Genomic DNA, 15,257 nt, shown 5'->3' with positions numbered 1-15,257 from the left:
AAACTGTTTAGGGGCAAGGCTACCAGACTCCAACTTACCACCTCCTGGTTCCTACTTCAAACCTCCCCTGGCACTCTTAGTGTCCTGTGTTCTCACCATTAAGTGTCTCAAATTGAGCCTTGCTACTGCTCTGGAGGCCTTGATTTTAACCTTCATTCAGTTTTCCAACTAACTGCCTCCAGGATGTCTTTTATATTTTTAAAAGATCCACATCCCATTAACTGAGTGAACAGTTCTGCAAAAGATGAAGGTGTTTTTCTCAAGTTTATACTATAGCTGGGAAGATTAAAAAAAATTAACTACAACTGAAAATGCTAAAAAGTTGGCTTATAGCTCAACATTCAGAAAACTAATATCATAGCATCCGGTCCCATCACTTCATGGCAAATAGATGGGGAAACAGTGAAAACAGTGACAGACTTTATTTTGGGGGGCTCCAAAATCACTGCAGATGGTGATTGCAGCCATGAAATTAAAAGACGCTTGCTCTGTGGAAGAAAAGCTGTGACCAACCTAGACAGCATATTAAAAAGCAGAGAGATTACTTTGTCAGCAAAGGTCCATCTAGTCAGGGTTATGAGTTTTCCAGTGGTCATGTATGGATTTGAGAGTTGGACTATAAAGAAAGCTGAGAGCCGAGGAATTGATGCTTTTGAACTGTGGTGTTGGAGGAGACTCTTCAGAGTCCCTTGGACTGCAAGGAGATCCAAATAGTCCATCCTAAAGGAGATCAGTCCTGGGTGTTCATTGGAAGGACTGATGTTGAAGCTGAAACTCCAATATTTGGCCACCTGATGCAAAGAGCTGACTCATTTGAAAAGACCCTGATGCTGGGAAAGATTGAGGGCAGGAGAAGGGGATGACAGAGGATGAGATGGTTGGGTGGCATCACCTACTCAATGGACATGAGTCTGGGTAAACTCCGGGAGTTGGTGATGGACAGGGAGGCCTGGCGTTCTGCAGTTCATGGGGTCGCAAAGAGTTGGACACGACTGAGCTACTGAACTGAAAATGCTAAGCACTTTTAAATGGTTTGGCCTAAACGAGGAGATACAGGAGCATTCTCTGAAGATCTAATGTTTCAGAAACTTGAAGGATAAAGAGAAGCTGTCCAAGAGAAGAGGTTGGCTGGTCAGAGGAAAAGCAAAATAAGATGCAGCTTGAGGCGCCCAGGGGACAGGGCAGAAATGAAGTGGCCAAACCAGGTGTCACTTAGTGAAGACTATCATTAACCAGAGAATAGTTGATCTTTTATGATCATACCAGCTCCTCCAAGAACAGGGTGGGGTAAGGATAAATGTGGAGAAATCAGTTCTAAAGAATGATTCCATTATTTCACACCCCACTCACTAACACTTCAATGTACTGATTCTGCCCTACCTCTTCAAGGAGGTTCTTACTATTGTTGCCAGCAACCTGTCAGATCCAGTGGGCCCATTTTGGTCCTTATCTTAGGCCTATTAGCTGTATGTGGCCCTGCATTGCCTAATTTCTGGCTAAATCTTTTCATGGCCAGAGAAAAACTCTCCTACACTTTTCTAAACGGGTGGCTTTTTTGACCAGTAATTAAGGTGATTTCTTAGAAGGCCAGAGTCTTACGAAACGAGTGACAGAAACTTGGTCAGAGGGTGGCATGGCATGATTTTAAGGCGCTCACTTTTCTTTCATCTCCTACCTGCTCCTTTCTCCCACCTCTGCCCTGGTCCACTCTTAGAATTTGGTTATCCTGACTCTTCTTGGGACCAATCTCAGGCTCTTCTCTTCTACATGTTCCCTGAGCAATTGCAACCCCCAGCTGCTGCTACTACTAAGTCGCTTCAGTCGTGTCCGACTCTGTGCGACCCCATAGATGGCAGCCCACCAGGCTCCTCCATCCGTGGGATTTTCCAGGCAGGAGTACTGGAGTGGGGTGCCATTGCCTTCTCCGGCAGCCCCCAGTGCAGGCCTCAGTTTACAGTTCATTTCTGCAGCCACTTAGTCTTCAGTTCATGTCTACCCAAGAATGCTGCTTTCAGCTCCACACCAAACTACTCGCCACTTGCACTAGGATGTTTTTCAAAGACAGCTCAAGAAGGCATTTTCTGGTGGTCCTGTGGTTAGGATTCCATACTTCCACTGCCAGGGGCCTGAGTTTAATCCCCTGTCAGGGAACTATGACCTTGCAAGCTGCACCGCCCGAAAGAAAAAACGAAATCTTAACATCTAAAACAAACTTTATCCCTGAACCTTGTCTCCTGTTTTGCCTATATAAGCAAATAGCACCACACCCATCTAGTTGCAAAGCCCTAAAACCTATGAATCATCACCCTTGATTCCCACAAACTTACCCAAGTCCTGTACCTCTTATCTTTTGATTCCATTCATCTCTTCCCTCTGCCACTACCTTAAGACCAACCGTCATTTCTTCTCACCTCACAAGCTTCCCTGCCTACAGCTTTTTGAACCAGTAATCATGAGCAAGCGGATCTGATTTGATCCTGCTGTTTACCTGATTCAAATGTTCCAGCGGTATCCACCAACATCAGTCAACAGTCTCCCCTTACTTCCAGCTCCTCTCTAGTTCCTTATCCTGCTCTATACTTTAGTCAACTGCCACCTTCTCACCACAGGCCTGTGCCCATCTGTGTCCCTGTCAAGGGACTCAGCTAGTGCCCATCGTTAACCTTTGGGACCTGGATGAGATGGTGACTTTCTCCATAAATCATGTGAGGTGGGTCTCCTCCATCAGCACACTGCATTTTCCCTAGAGCATGATAAAGACTTGTTGGTTTTTCTGCATTCTTATGGTTGTTAGATCTGTGAGAGGAGAGGCAGTCTTATTTCCCCCATCATTTTTTTTTTTTTTTGCACCTTGTATGGTACATAGATTTCTAAAAAGTTCCAAAAAAGGCAACTTTCAGCTTTTCTGATTAGAAACCTGCAGCTGAAACTTAGGAACACTCTTTGCTCTTAGGGAGAAGAGCCACTCCTGAAAAAACAGCCTTAGGTACTCTTAATTAGGCAGAACCCTTGCTCAATAACCTATATGTACATTTTCAGATGACCTAATTAGACATCAGTTTAAAAATGCCAGCACACCCTCTTAATCCATGGTTCCTGTTGGCACTGATCCACATTCTTATAGCTCACCTCAGGCTCTTGGCTGTCCGCCAGATGTTGCTGCCTCATTTAGCCTCTTTGCGTTTTGAATTCTTTCTTCTGTTGCCTGTCTACCATTTTTCTTGTTTAAAGTAATCAGAAATTACCAGCCAGAAACTGTTTTCTTTCTCAGAAAACTATCCAAATAGAAGGCAACAGATATATTCTTTATCTCTTTATAGCTCATTTCTTTTGTACAGACTACTGTTTTTTTTTAAAGACTTCTGGATTCTGAGATTTCAATGTCTACTGGCTGTTCCTGGATAACACGTTTATCACCACTCTTGGTAAAAGAGAGCCTGTCTGCTTCAGGAGCTGAGAAGAGAGGAGTCACGAATATTCTTACTCTACAGTCGTCGGCTCTACTATAGTAAGCAAGATTTATGCAGGTTAGCTGCTTTAAGATATTTCCAGAAATAAAGTTTCAATAAGACATCTGCAAGAAAGGTGTCAAATAAGAATTCAGATACTTGAAACTCAGAACCCTTTTAACCATAAAGGAAATACAAAACACTTGCTGGTTTTAAGCCAAGCCAAAGGCTCAGTGTAACTCCTGCTAACAATACTGTCTTGTTAATAGTAGGACCAAAGGAAAGGCCCCCAGAGATCACAGCAATATGGCACAGAACAGCAGAGCAGATGGGGGCGGAACGAGCAGCAAAGGAAGAAGGCTGGGGCCACTGGCACTGGGCACTTGCAGGTACAGGTGAATTTAAGTCAATCTGCAGAGCCAGAGGATGCTGGGAAGGCCCCACTTGAAAATGTTTCATGGGTTAAACTAAGTAAGTGGTAATAAAAAGCAGCATGTCATGTTTAAACCTAACCCTATAATATCACTAGCAAACATGATGTGTAATCTTTTTTAAAAAAGTGCCAAAAGTAACAGTTAAAAGGATTAAAAAAAATTCTGACAAAAAAAAATGCTGGTATATAGTTTAAGATACTGTGACACACAAAATCACAATCCCTGCGTGACTTAGTATCCCTATATAGCTAGGAGGTCCCCCCAAACCTCCCTTAAGTGTATTTAGCCCAAATCCCATGTGAGTGTTTACTAAATCCCTTGATTTTAAACTTTTGTTTGAACTGCTCAAATATTAAGAGTAAACACCTTCAATTCTTAGCATGTATCCACAAAGTGCTATTTTTCATCTCCAATAGTGCATTTTTTTGTCAAGAAATTTATTAACCTTTACAAACACTATTTTCACTCATAAAAAATGATTTATGATTAAATCTGTAATAAAACCAAATAATATTCATCAATGCATTCGATAAGACTAGTTTCATCCATGGAACATAATAAACCACTTTAAAACAGCAGTTTTCATTCACGTCATATAAGGCTATCAAATTAAAAGTATTCCTTATAATGGGTTGTTATCCAAGAAATCCATTTCACTTCACGTTATGTGGTAAGACTGACGGATAGATCCTCTAAGAACAGAATCTGAAAGTAGACTCCACCCTTTTGGTCACCTTTTCAGTCTTTATCTCAAACAAGTTTCACAACAGGAAAATATTTGTGAGCAGAGAAATCAAATTCAGGAGGAACCTGTGAAAACAAAGTCAATGTATCTTATACATATTTAGACAGTAAACAAAGACTTTTAATTTTAGACTCTTGTGTTTTTAGAAACAAGGAACAGAAAATGATTTAGCTTATCTCTGCATCTGTGAAGGTGATTAGAAAACATGCTGACCAATGGTTTTCTATTTTTAGAGAATACTTAATGAAAACAGACTTAAATTACAGGAAAAGGTCATGGGTCAGTGCGTTCTTTTAGTCCTATGGTAGCTGCTACTTCTGAGCAATTAATGAGTCACTGGTAAAGCAGAGGCGGTAAGAAAGAGGGATAACAGAAAAGCAGTGGGAGCAAACAAATAGAGGTATGTATTATATAATGGACAGATGCCACCAGAAATGGCTCAATGGTTGGCCTCTTACTTCTGCACCGAATGTTGATACAGCACCAATGAAACACCAACCAAGGGAGGCTTACAAAATCTTCCATCTCCCGAGCCATTAAAGTATTTATTTATTGAAGCATTCACTTTTCTAAAAGTGGATGACTTTTTAAATAACTCCCATAAATTGGTTTTCACACATTTTCTTTTGTTACCTCAAATCATTCAGTAATTTAGGTGGAAGGGCAGAGCAAACTTTAGAGATTTTAAGTCAACAAAATCTGTAAGTTTCAAGGCAAAATGGTAAGTTCCAATTTATTTTCTGCCACTGAATCCCTTTTAGAATCATCTTTGTGGGCATTCTGACTTTTTTGTAATATTTATTCATCTTACTAAAAAAAATGAAGTTTATAACAATTGAATAACAATATATTTTACCTTGGATTCCTTTTTGTGTCCTCCTGCCAATAACTTCATAACCACAAAGTTGGGTTTGGCAACCTTTAAAATTCTATTGACCTAAATAATGAACAACATTAAGCTATCAAAACATAAAATTCATAGTCAAAATATATTGACTTATAGATACCAATAGGAATGTGGCACAAAATAAGTGTCAGTATTTTATTAAAATGAAAGCAATTTCAAAATATGAGTACCACCATGTATCTTTTAGTAACAAAGAACTCCAGTTTACTATCATGAAAACTTGAAAGGACTACTGTATCTTGTTTTCATTAAAACAAAAAAGCATTATATCGTGAAGTCCTGTAAAGACAGTACAACATGTTCAGGGCACAGAATCTAGAGTTAAGCCGTCTAGTTTCAAAGTCCACTTTTGCCACTTACTAGCTATGAAACCGGAGAAGGCAACGGCACCCCACTCCAGGACTCTTGCCTGGAAAACCCCATGGACGGAGGAGCCTGGTGGTCTGCAGTCCATGGGGTCGCTAAGAGTCGGACGCGACTGAGCGACTTCACTTTTCACTTTCATGCATTGGAGGAAATGGCAACCCACTCCAGTGTCCTTGCCTGGAGAATCCCAGGGACGGGGGAGCCTGGTGGGCTGCCGTCTCTGGGGTCGCGCAGAGTCGGACACGACTGAAGTGACTTAGCAGCAGCAGCTATGTAACCTCTGCAAGTTTTCTAACCTCTCTGTTCTCAGTTCCTTCATTTGTAAAAACGGGGATATAATTTACCTATCCCACAAAGATTTGTGAGGACTGAGTTAACACATATTATGAACTGAAACTCACACCTAGCAGGCAGAAAGTGTCCTTTAACTGGTATTTCTGACAACCATTTGTCCAAAACGTTTCACCTGAAAATATGAAACAATGGAATGGAATACTCACTTCTCTTTAAGAGGGAGTAATGGGCAACTTGAAGAAAAAAAAAATTGCCTGCTTCTTACTGACCTCACTTGACACATCACCTCAAGTTCAGGAACTGCTGCCCCTCAGCTCCATATCACATACCCACTCACCTACATAACTACTCCATTTGGGCATCCAAAAGCCATGTTCAAAACTGAGCTCCTGACCTTCCCGGCCCTGCCTCCCAACGAGTTCCATCCACAGTCTTCCCCTTACAACTCAATCCAAACAGATGGTGCTCAGGCCAAAAACCTCAAAACCACCCTTGACTCCTATTTTTCTCTTAACTCCACCTCCAATCCATCAGTCAATCCCACTGGCTAGACCTTAACATTTATAGAGAATGCAATCACTTCTGGTCCACTGGCACTACCATCTTTCACCTGGATCACAGCCATGGCCTCTAACTGGCTCTGGATTCTATCCTTGGTTTCACCAGTCTATTTTACCAACACAGTGGCCAGCATGGTGATCCTTTAGAACAAAAGTCAGATCTGGTCACATTAAAACTCTCCAACAGCTCAACCCTGTGTTCACCTCACTCCAGCACACAGCCCTGGGCTGTTATTCAAATACTCCAGGCACACTCCTTTACATACCTTTACACGTATGGATCCCTCTGCCTAGAAGGCACCATTCCTGGGTGGTCATATGACTTGCTTCTCTACCTTCTTCCAAGATTTGCTCAGAGGCCAACTTATTTAAAAATGTCTAATCCCTTCCACTATACCTCCGGGAGCATTCACTATCTCTATTCTCAGAAGAAAAATCTCTTTTAAGGTTTTTCTTCATAGTACTTCTGATCTTCTAATAGACTGTTTTACTGCCTGCCCCCCCCACCACCCATAGAAAGGTCCAGATTTCTGTTCCCTGCCCCGCCCCCTGCTAGAATATACCAGACTACTTAGGACAGTACACACTCGACAATATCTGTATATTCATCACTTCCCACATGTACACAAGTATCTGTAAGGTAAATCCCAAGAAGCAGAATTTCGGGGACTAGGCACCTGTGATTTTCGACAGATTGCTAAAATACCTTTCATGGAGGCTGTATCAAGATATACCCCCCAAAATGGTCAGTGTGTTACAGGTAACTCTCATTTACAGAATAAATAAATTTCAATAAAATTAGGCTATATAGTAAATTAATGAAACTCGTAAGAGGCTGAAACAATATTTTGTATTTTGCAAGTTCTAAGCTCTGTAGAATGATACTCAAAATAGTCTTCAAAACAATAGGCTTTATTTTAAATGGTCAAATAGAATAAGGTTGTTTTTACTTCCTGTGATAACTGACCAGATCATTTTTTAGATTTAAGATTTATATAATTATATTTTAATAAACTATAAAATTTTTTAAATTTAATGTTAACATTACTGAGCTGTAGATCAATCTGGGTCTTATTTCTATTCTTTCAGCTTTATGGTTCTAAGTCTTAATTTCTCTGCACTGATTTCTAAATTTACACAAAGGAGATATTTGTATCACTTCTTTTATCATATAATTTTAAGTCTGACAAGGTTAGGTTAGCAAAGTGACTGAAATCCTTAGCAGAAACATGACAGTCTTCATTTATTAATACTGTAAGTTCATTTTATAATTAAACTGTTATCCAGTAGTAAGTGATGTACTTCCTGACAAACTTCCTGTAGAATAACCGTGACTGCAGTTTTACCTCATGGTCTGGGTTTGGGATATTTTCCAGTATCATTTTTGCCTGCTGAAAGTGCTTACTAGCTGCCACATACAGTTCTGGAGACTGAGGAGGAGGGCTATATTTATTGAGGTCAGACATTTCCTAAAAAGAAAGAAATACTATTATTTAAAATATGTTTAATGTGAAAAAACTCTAAAATACCTTTTTAAATTAAAGAATTCTACACTGATTATCCATTCACATATGGACACTAATGCAAACACTCTGCATGTCCTGGTTTTTTCCTATTCAGTTTTTAACCTTTATATACCATACTTCATATTATTCTCATATTTAAATAACTGTTAATATGATGAGTATACCCAACAAAGTCAAATAATATTCATACTATTTAAAACTGCTATTTCATCCCTTTATCTCACTGGTCCAATAACAGTTTCACTTGACTATTTCAGCAAAATGGCTACGTACAAATAGCACATCTCCAAGAGGGTCTAAGACTAAATATTTTGCGATTATTCTAAGCAGCAGGTTCACCTTGAACTGCAGATAGTGCACTGGTGGTGGTGTCATTACACTGTTGAATGGAGCAAATCTGTGCTCATATCGAACTTGTTCACTATCAAGCTCAAACTTGGGTTTTCGTACTTTGCCATCCATGTCAAAAGCTACCATGGTCTACAGTACAAACAGAGAGAGAGAAAGATGATAACAGTATGAAAATGTGAACATCTTCATTAACAGAGACAGAAAATAAAAAACAGCTATTTATACACAGTTAATCAAAACAAGGCCCAGAAATCAAAAACAGGAAGAGAAAAAACTAGCTTTAATATTCATTTTTATATTCTGCACCATCTTTTATATGAAAAATGCTCATGTTCCAGTGTCTAATATTTTAATTTCCCCAGTGAAATTGTACCACATGCATATTCTTCTTAAGGCTCTTGTAACAGCTTTGAAAACTTCAAGTAAAAGCTCCTGAAGAAAAAGTAATATATCATCTCTATAAGAAAAGCACTGATCCTGTTTTCCAAACAGAATTCCATGTTCTATTTTATGTATTTTAGTATGTTTCCTCGAGTTACTATCTCCTGAAAATGTCTGCTTTGCTTAAATTAAGTCTTTCATTATGGAGCTTGCCCCTTTCCTAACTAACATACTTCTAAAAAACTCTGGAACCCATCTCTTCCAAGAAACCTTTTCTGATCATCAATCAGAAGTAAACGCTTCCCTCTCTTAGTATCTATGCCACATATATGTCATCTGGTCTAACATTAACTAGGCACTTGAGACAAGGATCACATCAGATTAGACTTGGTATCTCGCAATGCACCTAGTACAAGACATCTGACATATGACAAATGTTCAGTATTTGTTAAATTAATAAAACCACTGGACTTGGATAAAAGGTCATTTTTAAGCAGACAGTTAGTAAAAATGAAGGTTAAATTAGAACCTAGAATCACAGGAGAGTTCATTTTAGTTTAATAATAAAATAGCAATGTAGCAACTTACTTTAAACATTCCAGCACACATGTTCTGATATGCCTGGCTCATTGTGATCTCTCGGCTCAATGGGCGAACTATAATTAGAAAGAAAATTATCCAAATTCTTTTCCCTCCTCCTCTTGCATTATTGCAGAAGAAATCTAAATTAATTCTATCTTGTTTACCAAATTAAAATATTAAAAAGTTTGTTCCCACAGGCTAAATTTTACAGCTCAAATCTACAAATAATAAAATAGAGCTAAGGTTAGACAGTAATTGTGTTCCCCAAACTGTAAGATTTCTCAAGTCACAATACAGAGACAATTTCTTATTACAGGAAAGCCATGAGTACAGTCGTTTAATGACCCACACTCAATTTGAATCTGAAGGGAACACAAAGCACTATTTTGTAATGACTGTAGTCTATCTGTACCGGCCCATGAGTGATTAACAGGGTAGTCCCCTGGAAACATTTCTTTCTTCTCATGGTCCTTGGGCAGTGTATGATCATCTTTTTGTTTGACTGTTAATAGCACCACTCCAGATTTCCTTCCTTCCTGAGCTGTCAGCCTTCTGTCAAGAGAGTATCACAAGTCTCCTGCTGTCTTGTTCCTCATCTTATTCCATGTGGTTACTACTTCTTGTCTTTTGACACATGAAATAGGAAAGAAGTAAAAGAAAAGCAAGGAAAGACACCAAAAGGATTCTACCACTAATACTGTGACTCAGTTTCTACCCCAGTATCTTCTGAAGAGAAGATGAGTGAGTGAGTGAGTGAGTGAAATTTGCTCAGCTGTGTCTGACTCTGAGACCCCATTGATTGTAGCCTGCCAGGCTCTTCTGTCCATGGAATTCCCGGCCAGAATACTGAAATGGGTGGCCATTCCCTTCTCCAGGAGATCTTTCCAACCCAGGGATTGAACCCAGGTCTTCCGCACTGCAGGCGGATTCTTTACCAGCTGAGCCACCGGGGAAGGGAAGACGGTGAAAATAAAAATATAATGACTAATTCATCCATTATTTGATGAAATTAAAGTACATTCCAGTGTTACTTATTTCTTAAGTTTAAAAATAATTCCCATCACCTTTCTTCTTTTTTTTTGTTTTTTTACTACTACGGCCTTTCTGCTGCTCTTCCATTATCCTTTCCTCTGCCATCTGAGAGCCGTCGGCACGACTTAATGTCGACATCAACCAGGCATAAAGAAATTCCGAGAGATACCTTAATGGAGAGAAAACGTTAGTTAATGATACATGTCTAAATGAGAGCCTGGTCAACACATGCACTAGTACTAATAAAGAGATGTTTTTTTAAATAATGTTTTAAAAGTTTTTTGTTTTAAAACAAGATTATTGTGGGAAGATTTGGGAGAATGGCAATGAAACATGTAAAATATCATGTAGGAAACGAGTTGCCAGTCCAGGTTCGATGCATGATGCTGGATGCTTGGGGCTGGTGCACTGGGACGGCCCAGAGGGATGGTATGGGGAGGGAGGAGGGAGGAGGGTTCGGGATGGGGAACACATGTATACCTGTGGCGGATTCATTTTGATATTTGGCAAAACTAATACAATTATGTAAAGTTTAAAAATAAAATAAAATTGGAAGAATAAAAAAAAAAATAAATAAAACAAGATTATTCAAATAGATAATTGATGGGTTAGATCTTTAAAAAATGACCATTACAAATAATTAATTTTCCCTATCCTGTTGCCATACAATATGGAAATCTTCTTGTCGCCACACAATATGGAAAATATACTACAATGATATGAGTTTTACAACTTTTCAAAAGATTTCTGGAGGGGATACAAATCAGGGGTATAGGATAACAGATACAAACTACCATACATAAAATAACCAACAAGGATTTACTGTATAGCACAGGGAATTACACTTATTATCATGTAATGACCTATAATTAAATATAATCTGCAAAAGTACTGAATCATTATGCTATACACTTGAAACTAACACAATACTGTAAATCAACTATAATTAAAAAAGACTTCTTGGTAATTGCATGTATCAGTAAATCAAATCAATGTCCAGCAAATTGTTTTTACTGTATCAATATAGGTCACATTTCACCTAAACCCATTAAGGAATTTCTTATTTTCTTATTAATTACAAAAGGAAACAAATACAGAACAAAAATTACATGCATTAGACAAAATGATTCTAAAACATTAAAAACATGCAAGCATATAATTTACTTGAGTTTATTCAATAAAGAAATGTGAGACAGATTTATCTCACCAGGTACTAAATTTTTTTAAGTTTAAAATGGCAAATAATACTTTCTCTTAGGCCAGAAAAATAGTTCAAATCTAGGATATAAATATATATTCCTTGAATAAAATTAAGGACCACTACTATATTAAATGAAAATCAAAGATTTGTAAGAAATTTCACGATCAAGTTTGTATGACACATTCTGAAAATTTCTCAAACAGTTAGAAGGCAGGTTATACTATTAAAACATGTTAAAAAAGAACATTTTAAAGCAAAGGAAGAGAACTCCCTGGCAGTCTGGTGGTTAGGACTTGGGTGCTTTTACTGCATGGCCCGTGTTCAATCCCTGGTGAGGGAACTAAAATTCCGCAAGTCATATAGCACAGCCAGAAAAAAAAAAGCAAAACAAATGAAAAGATACACCTGGAATGACTTAGGCACTTTATTTTAATGCTAAACTGAGCACTATGCCTCCTGGCACCTAAAGCAAACCAAGAAATCTGAGTAGAAAAAGTATATATAGAAAGTACAATTCTATCTGATTAGAAAAAGTATGTTTTATGTGGAGAGAAAAGAATTCCTGGCAATGAATTTAAGAAAAGCACTTATTATAAAATCCTTGTAAAAAATAAAAATGAATTTTTCCCCCATCACACTATAAAATGAGGATTTGTAACCTACCTTAACTCAAAGAGATGATTTCTATAGAGAACTAATGCTACCTTCTACCTTCTGACTACCTAACCCAAGGACAGATGAGTAAAGGGGAGAGCTGGCATAATTCAGGCCTTTCATTTATCAGATCTATCAACAAGCTTTTTACTAACTGCTTTATCAAAATTAATCTACAATTTTATCTAAAGAGAGTCAAAGAGCTAATATTCTATACCAGTTCTCAACTGTGATCTCAGGACCAGCAGCAGTCTCACCAGCAAAGCAGTTATAAATGCGAATGACTTGGCCGGGGGTGGGGTGGGGTCCCTACCCTAGGCCTACTAAACCAGGAATGCCAGAACACAGCCCAACAAGTTGCTTTCCGAGTGATTATGATGCATGCTAAATTTAAGAATTATTTTTTTTTTAAACTGATTTTTAGGGTCCACATGCTTTAGGGATCACATTCAGAAAGATCAACAATATATATTTTATAAAAATGCTGGAGCCCAATCTGTAATACTAAAACTAAACAACAGTTAAAACTAACATCAAAGTAGACCAGGATACTTACAAGCAGAAATAAAATTTCTTTTGTTAGCAAGAAATGAATCTGCTCAAATATATAGGTAAATTTCTATTCAAGTATTTATCTGAATATAATTCATCTGCCAATTCTTTGTGTCAAAGAGCATATAAAAATTGTATTCTGAGCAATCAAGAGCACAAAAGCTTCCAATCAGCTGCCTCAAACAACAAAACTTGAGCACAATCCTCTACAAAATGCCTTATTTGAACAGGAGTGTCCAATATGAATTAATGAAAAAAAAAATCCTAAGTAGCTATAACACCTGTTGGTAAGAGCTGTTACCTACATAAATGTTGGAGAATATACAAAATAATATTTTTCTGACATAACTACATTGATGCTCCAATTCATTTTCATAACCAAGAATTACCTGCTAAGAGCCTTAGCAACCATGACAACAAAACCATCTTAATGGTTATGTTGTTCAGCCGCTAAGTCATGTCTGACTCTGTGTGACCCTATGGACTACAGCACACCAGGCTTCCTTCCCTGTCCTTCACTATCTCCCACAGTTTGCTTAAACACCTGTCCATTGAGTCAGTGATGCTATCTAACCATGTCATCCTCCATCACCTCTTTTTCCTCCTGCTCTCCATCTTTCCCAGCATCAGGGTCTTTCCAGTGAGTCAGCTCTTGGCATCAAGTGGCCAAAATACTGAAGCTTCAGTTTCAGTATCAATCCTTCCACTAAATATTCCGGGTTGATTTCCTTTAGGATTGACTGGATTTATCTCCTTGCAGTCCAAGGGATTCTCAAGAGTCTTTCCCAGCATCATTCACTTGTGGTCTGCGTTCTTTATGGACGTCCAACTCTGAGATTCATACGTGACTACTGGAAAAACCATAGCTTTGACTATACGGACTTTGTTGGCAAAGTGATGTCTCTGCTTTTTAATATGTTGTCTAGGTTTGTCGTAGCTTTCCTTCCAAGGAGAAAGCATCTTCAAATTTCATGGCTACAGTCACCATCCTCAGTAAGTCTGGAGCCCAGGAAAATAAAATCTGTCCCTGTTTTCACGTTTTCCCCTTCTTCAGCCATTAAGTAACAGGACCAGATGCCATGATCTTCGTTTTTTGAATGTTGAGTTTTAAGGCAGCTTTTTCACTCTCCTTTTTCACCTTCATCAAGAGGCTCTTTAGTTCCTCTTCACTTTTTGCCATTAGAGTGGTATCATCTGCAGACACTTCTCCCAGCAATCTTAATTCCAGCTTGTGATTCATCCAGCCTGGCATTTCACTTGATTCACTCTGCATATAAATTATAGCAGGGTGACAGTATACAGTCTTGACATTCTCCTTTTCCAATTTTGAATCAGTCCATTGTTCCTTGTCTGGTTCTAATTGTTGCTTTTTGACTGCATACAGGGTTCTCAGGAGACAGGTAAGGTAGTCTGGTAGTCCCGCCTGTTTAAGAATTTTCCAGTTTGTTGTGATTCACACAGTCAAAGGCTTTAGCATAATGAATGAAGCAGAGTAGTTGTTTTTCTGGAATTCCTTTGCTTTTTCCATCACCCAACGAATCTTGGCAATTTGGTCTTTGGTGCTGCTACCTCTTCAAAATCTAGCTTGTACATTTAAAGTTCTCAGTTCAGGTACTGCTGAAGCCTGGCTTGAAGGATTTGAGCATCATCTCGCTAGCATGTGAAATGAGTGCAATTGTATGGTAGTCTGAACGTTCTCTGGCATTGCCCTTCTTTGGGATTGAAAGAACAATTCTTTTCTAGTCCTTTGGCCACTGCTAAGCTTTCCAAATTTGCTAACACTGAATGAGGCACTTGAACAGCAATATCTTTTAGAATTTTAAAAAGATTATCTGGAATTTTATTACCTCCAGCAGCTTTGTAGTAATGCTTCCTAAGGCCCACGTGATTTCACAGTCCAGGATATCTGGCTCTAGGTGAGTGACCACATTATCATGGTTATCTAGGTCATTAAGATCTTTTTTGGTATAGTTCTTCCATATATTCTTGCCACCTCTTAGTGTCTTCTGCTTCTGTTAAGTTACTGTGTCTGACCTTTACTATGCCCATCTTTGCATGAAACGTCCCCTTGATATCTCCAATTTTCTTGAAAAGATCCCTAATCTTTTCCACTCTATTGTTTTCCTTTATTTCTTTGCATTGGTCACTTAGGAAGGCTTTCTTATCTCTCCTTGCTACTCTCTGGAAATTTGTATTCAGCTGGGTATGTCTTTCTCTTTTGCT

General features: G+C 38.5%; 1 protein-coding gene across 10 annotated transcripts in view; it reads right to left on the bottom strand.

Annotated features, from left to right (window-relative positions):
• Positions 1–4,299: 4,299 nt before the first annotated feature.
• NAA35 (N-alpha-acetyltransferase 35, NatC auxiliary subunit) overlaps positions 4,300–15,257 on the bottom strand; it is an 88,392-nt gene continuing 77,434 nt past the window's right edge. For 9 of the 10 annotated variants that reach the window (XM_086416863.1, XM_086416858.1, XM_086416860.1 and 6 more), the window contains 6 exons: positions 10,660–10,796; positions 9,602–9,669; positions 8,621–8,761; positions 8,102–8,224; positions 5,485–5,565; positions 4,300–4,693 (listed from right to left, as the gene is read on the bottom strand). In XM_086416863.1, the coding sequence (XP_086272989.1) occupies positions 4,634–4,693; positions 5,485–5,565; positions 8,102–8,224; positions 8,621–8,761; positions 9,602–9,669; positions 10,660–10,796 (610 nt within the window). In that variant the 3' untranslated portion in view covers positions 4,300–4,633. Of the gene's footprint in view, positions 4,694–5,484; positions 5,588–8,101; positions 8,225–8,620; positions 8,762–9,601; positions 9,670–10,659; positions 10,797–15,257 lie in introns of all 10 variants that reach the window. The other variant, XR_015170163.1, reaches the window with a different exon arrangement.

This window comes from Bos grunniens, chromosome 8 (genome assembly GCF_055505025.1).
Source record: "Bos grunniens cultivar Pamir isolate PY7600 chromosome 8, Bosgru_T2T1.0, whole genome shotgun sequence".
In the NCBI taxonomy this organism is placed as follows: domain Eukaryota; kingdom Metazoa; phylum Chordata; class Mammalia; order Artiodactyla; family Bovidae; genus Bos; species Bos grunniens.
This window is presented reverse-complemented; position numbering and strand designations above follow the sequence as displayed.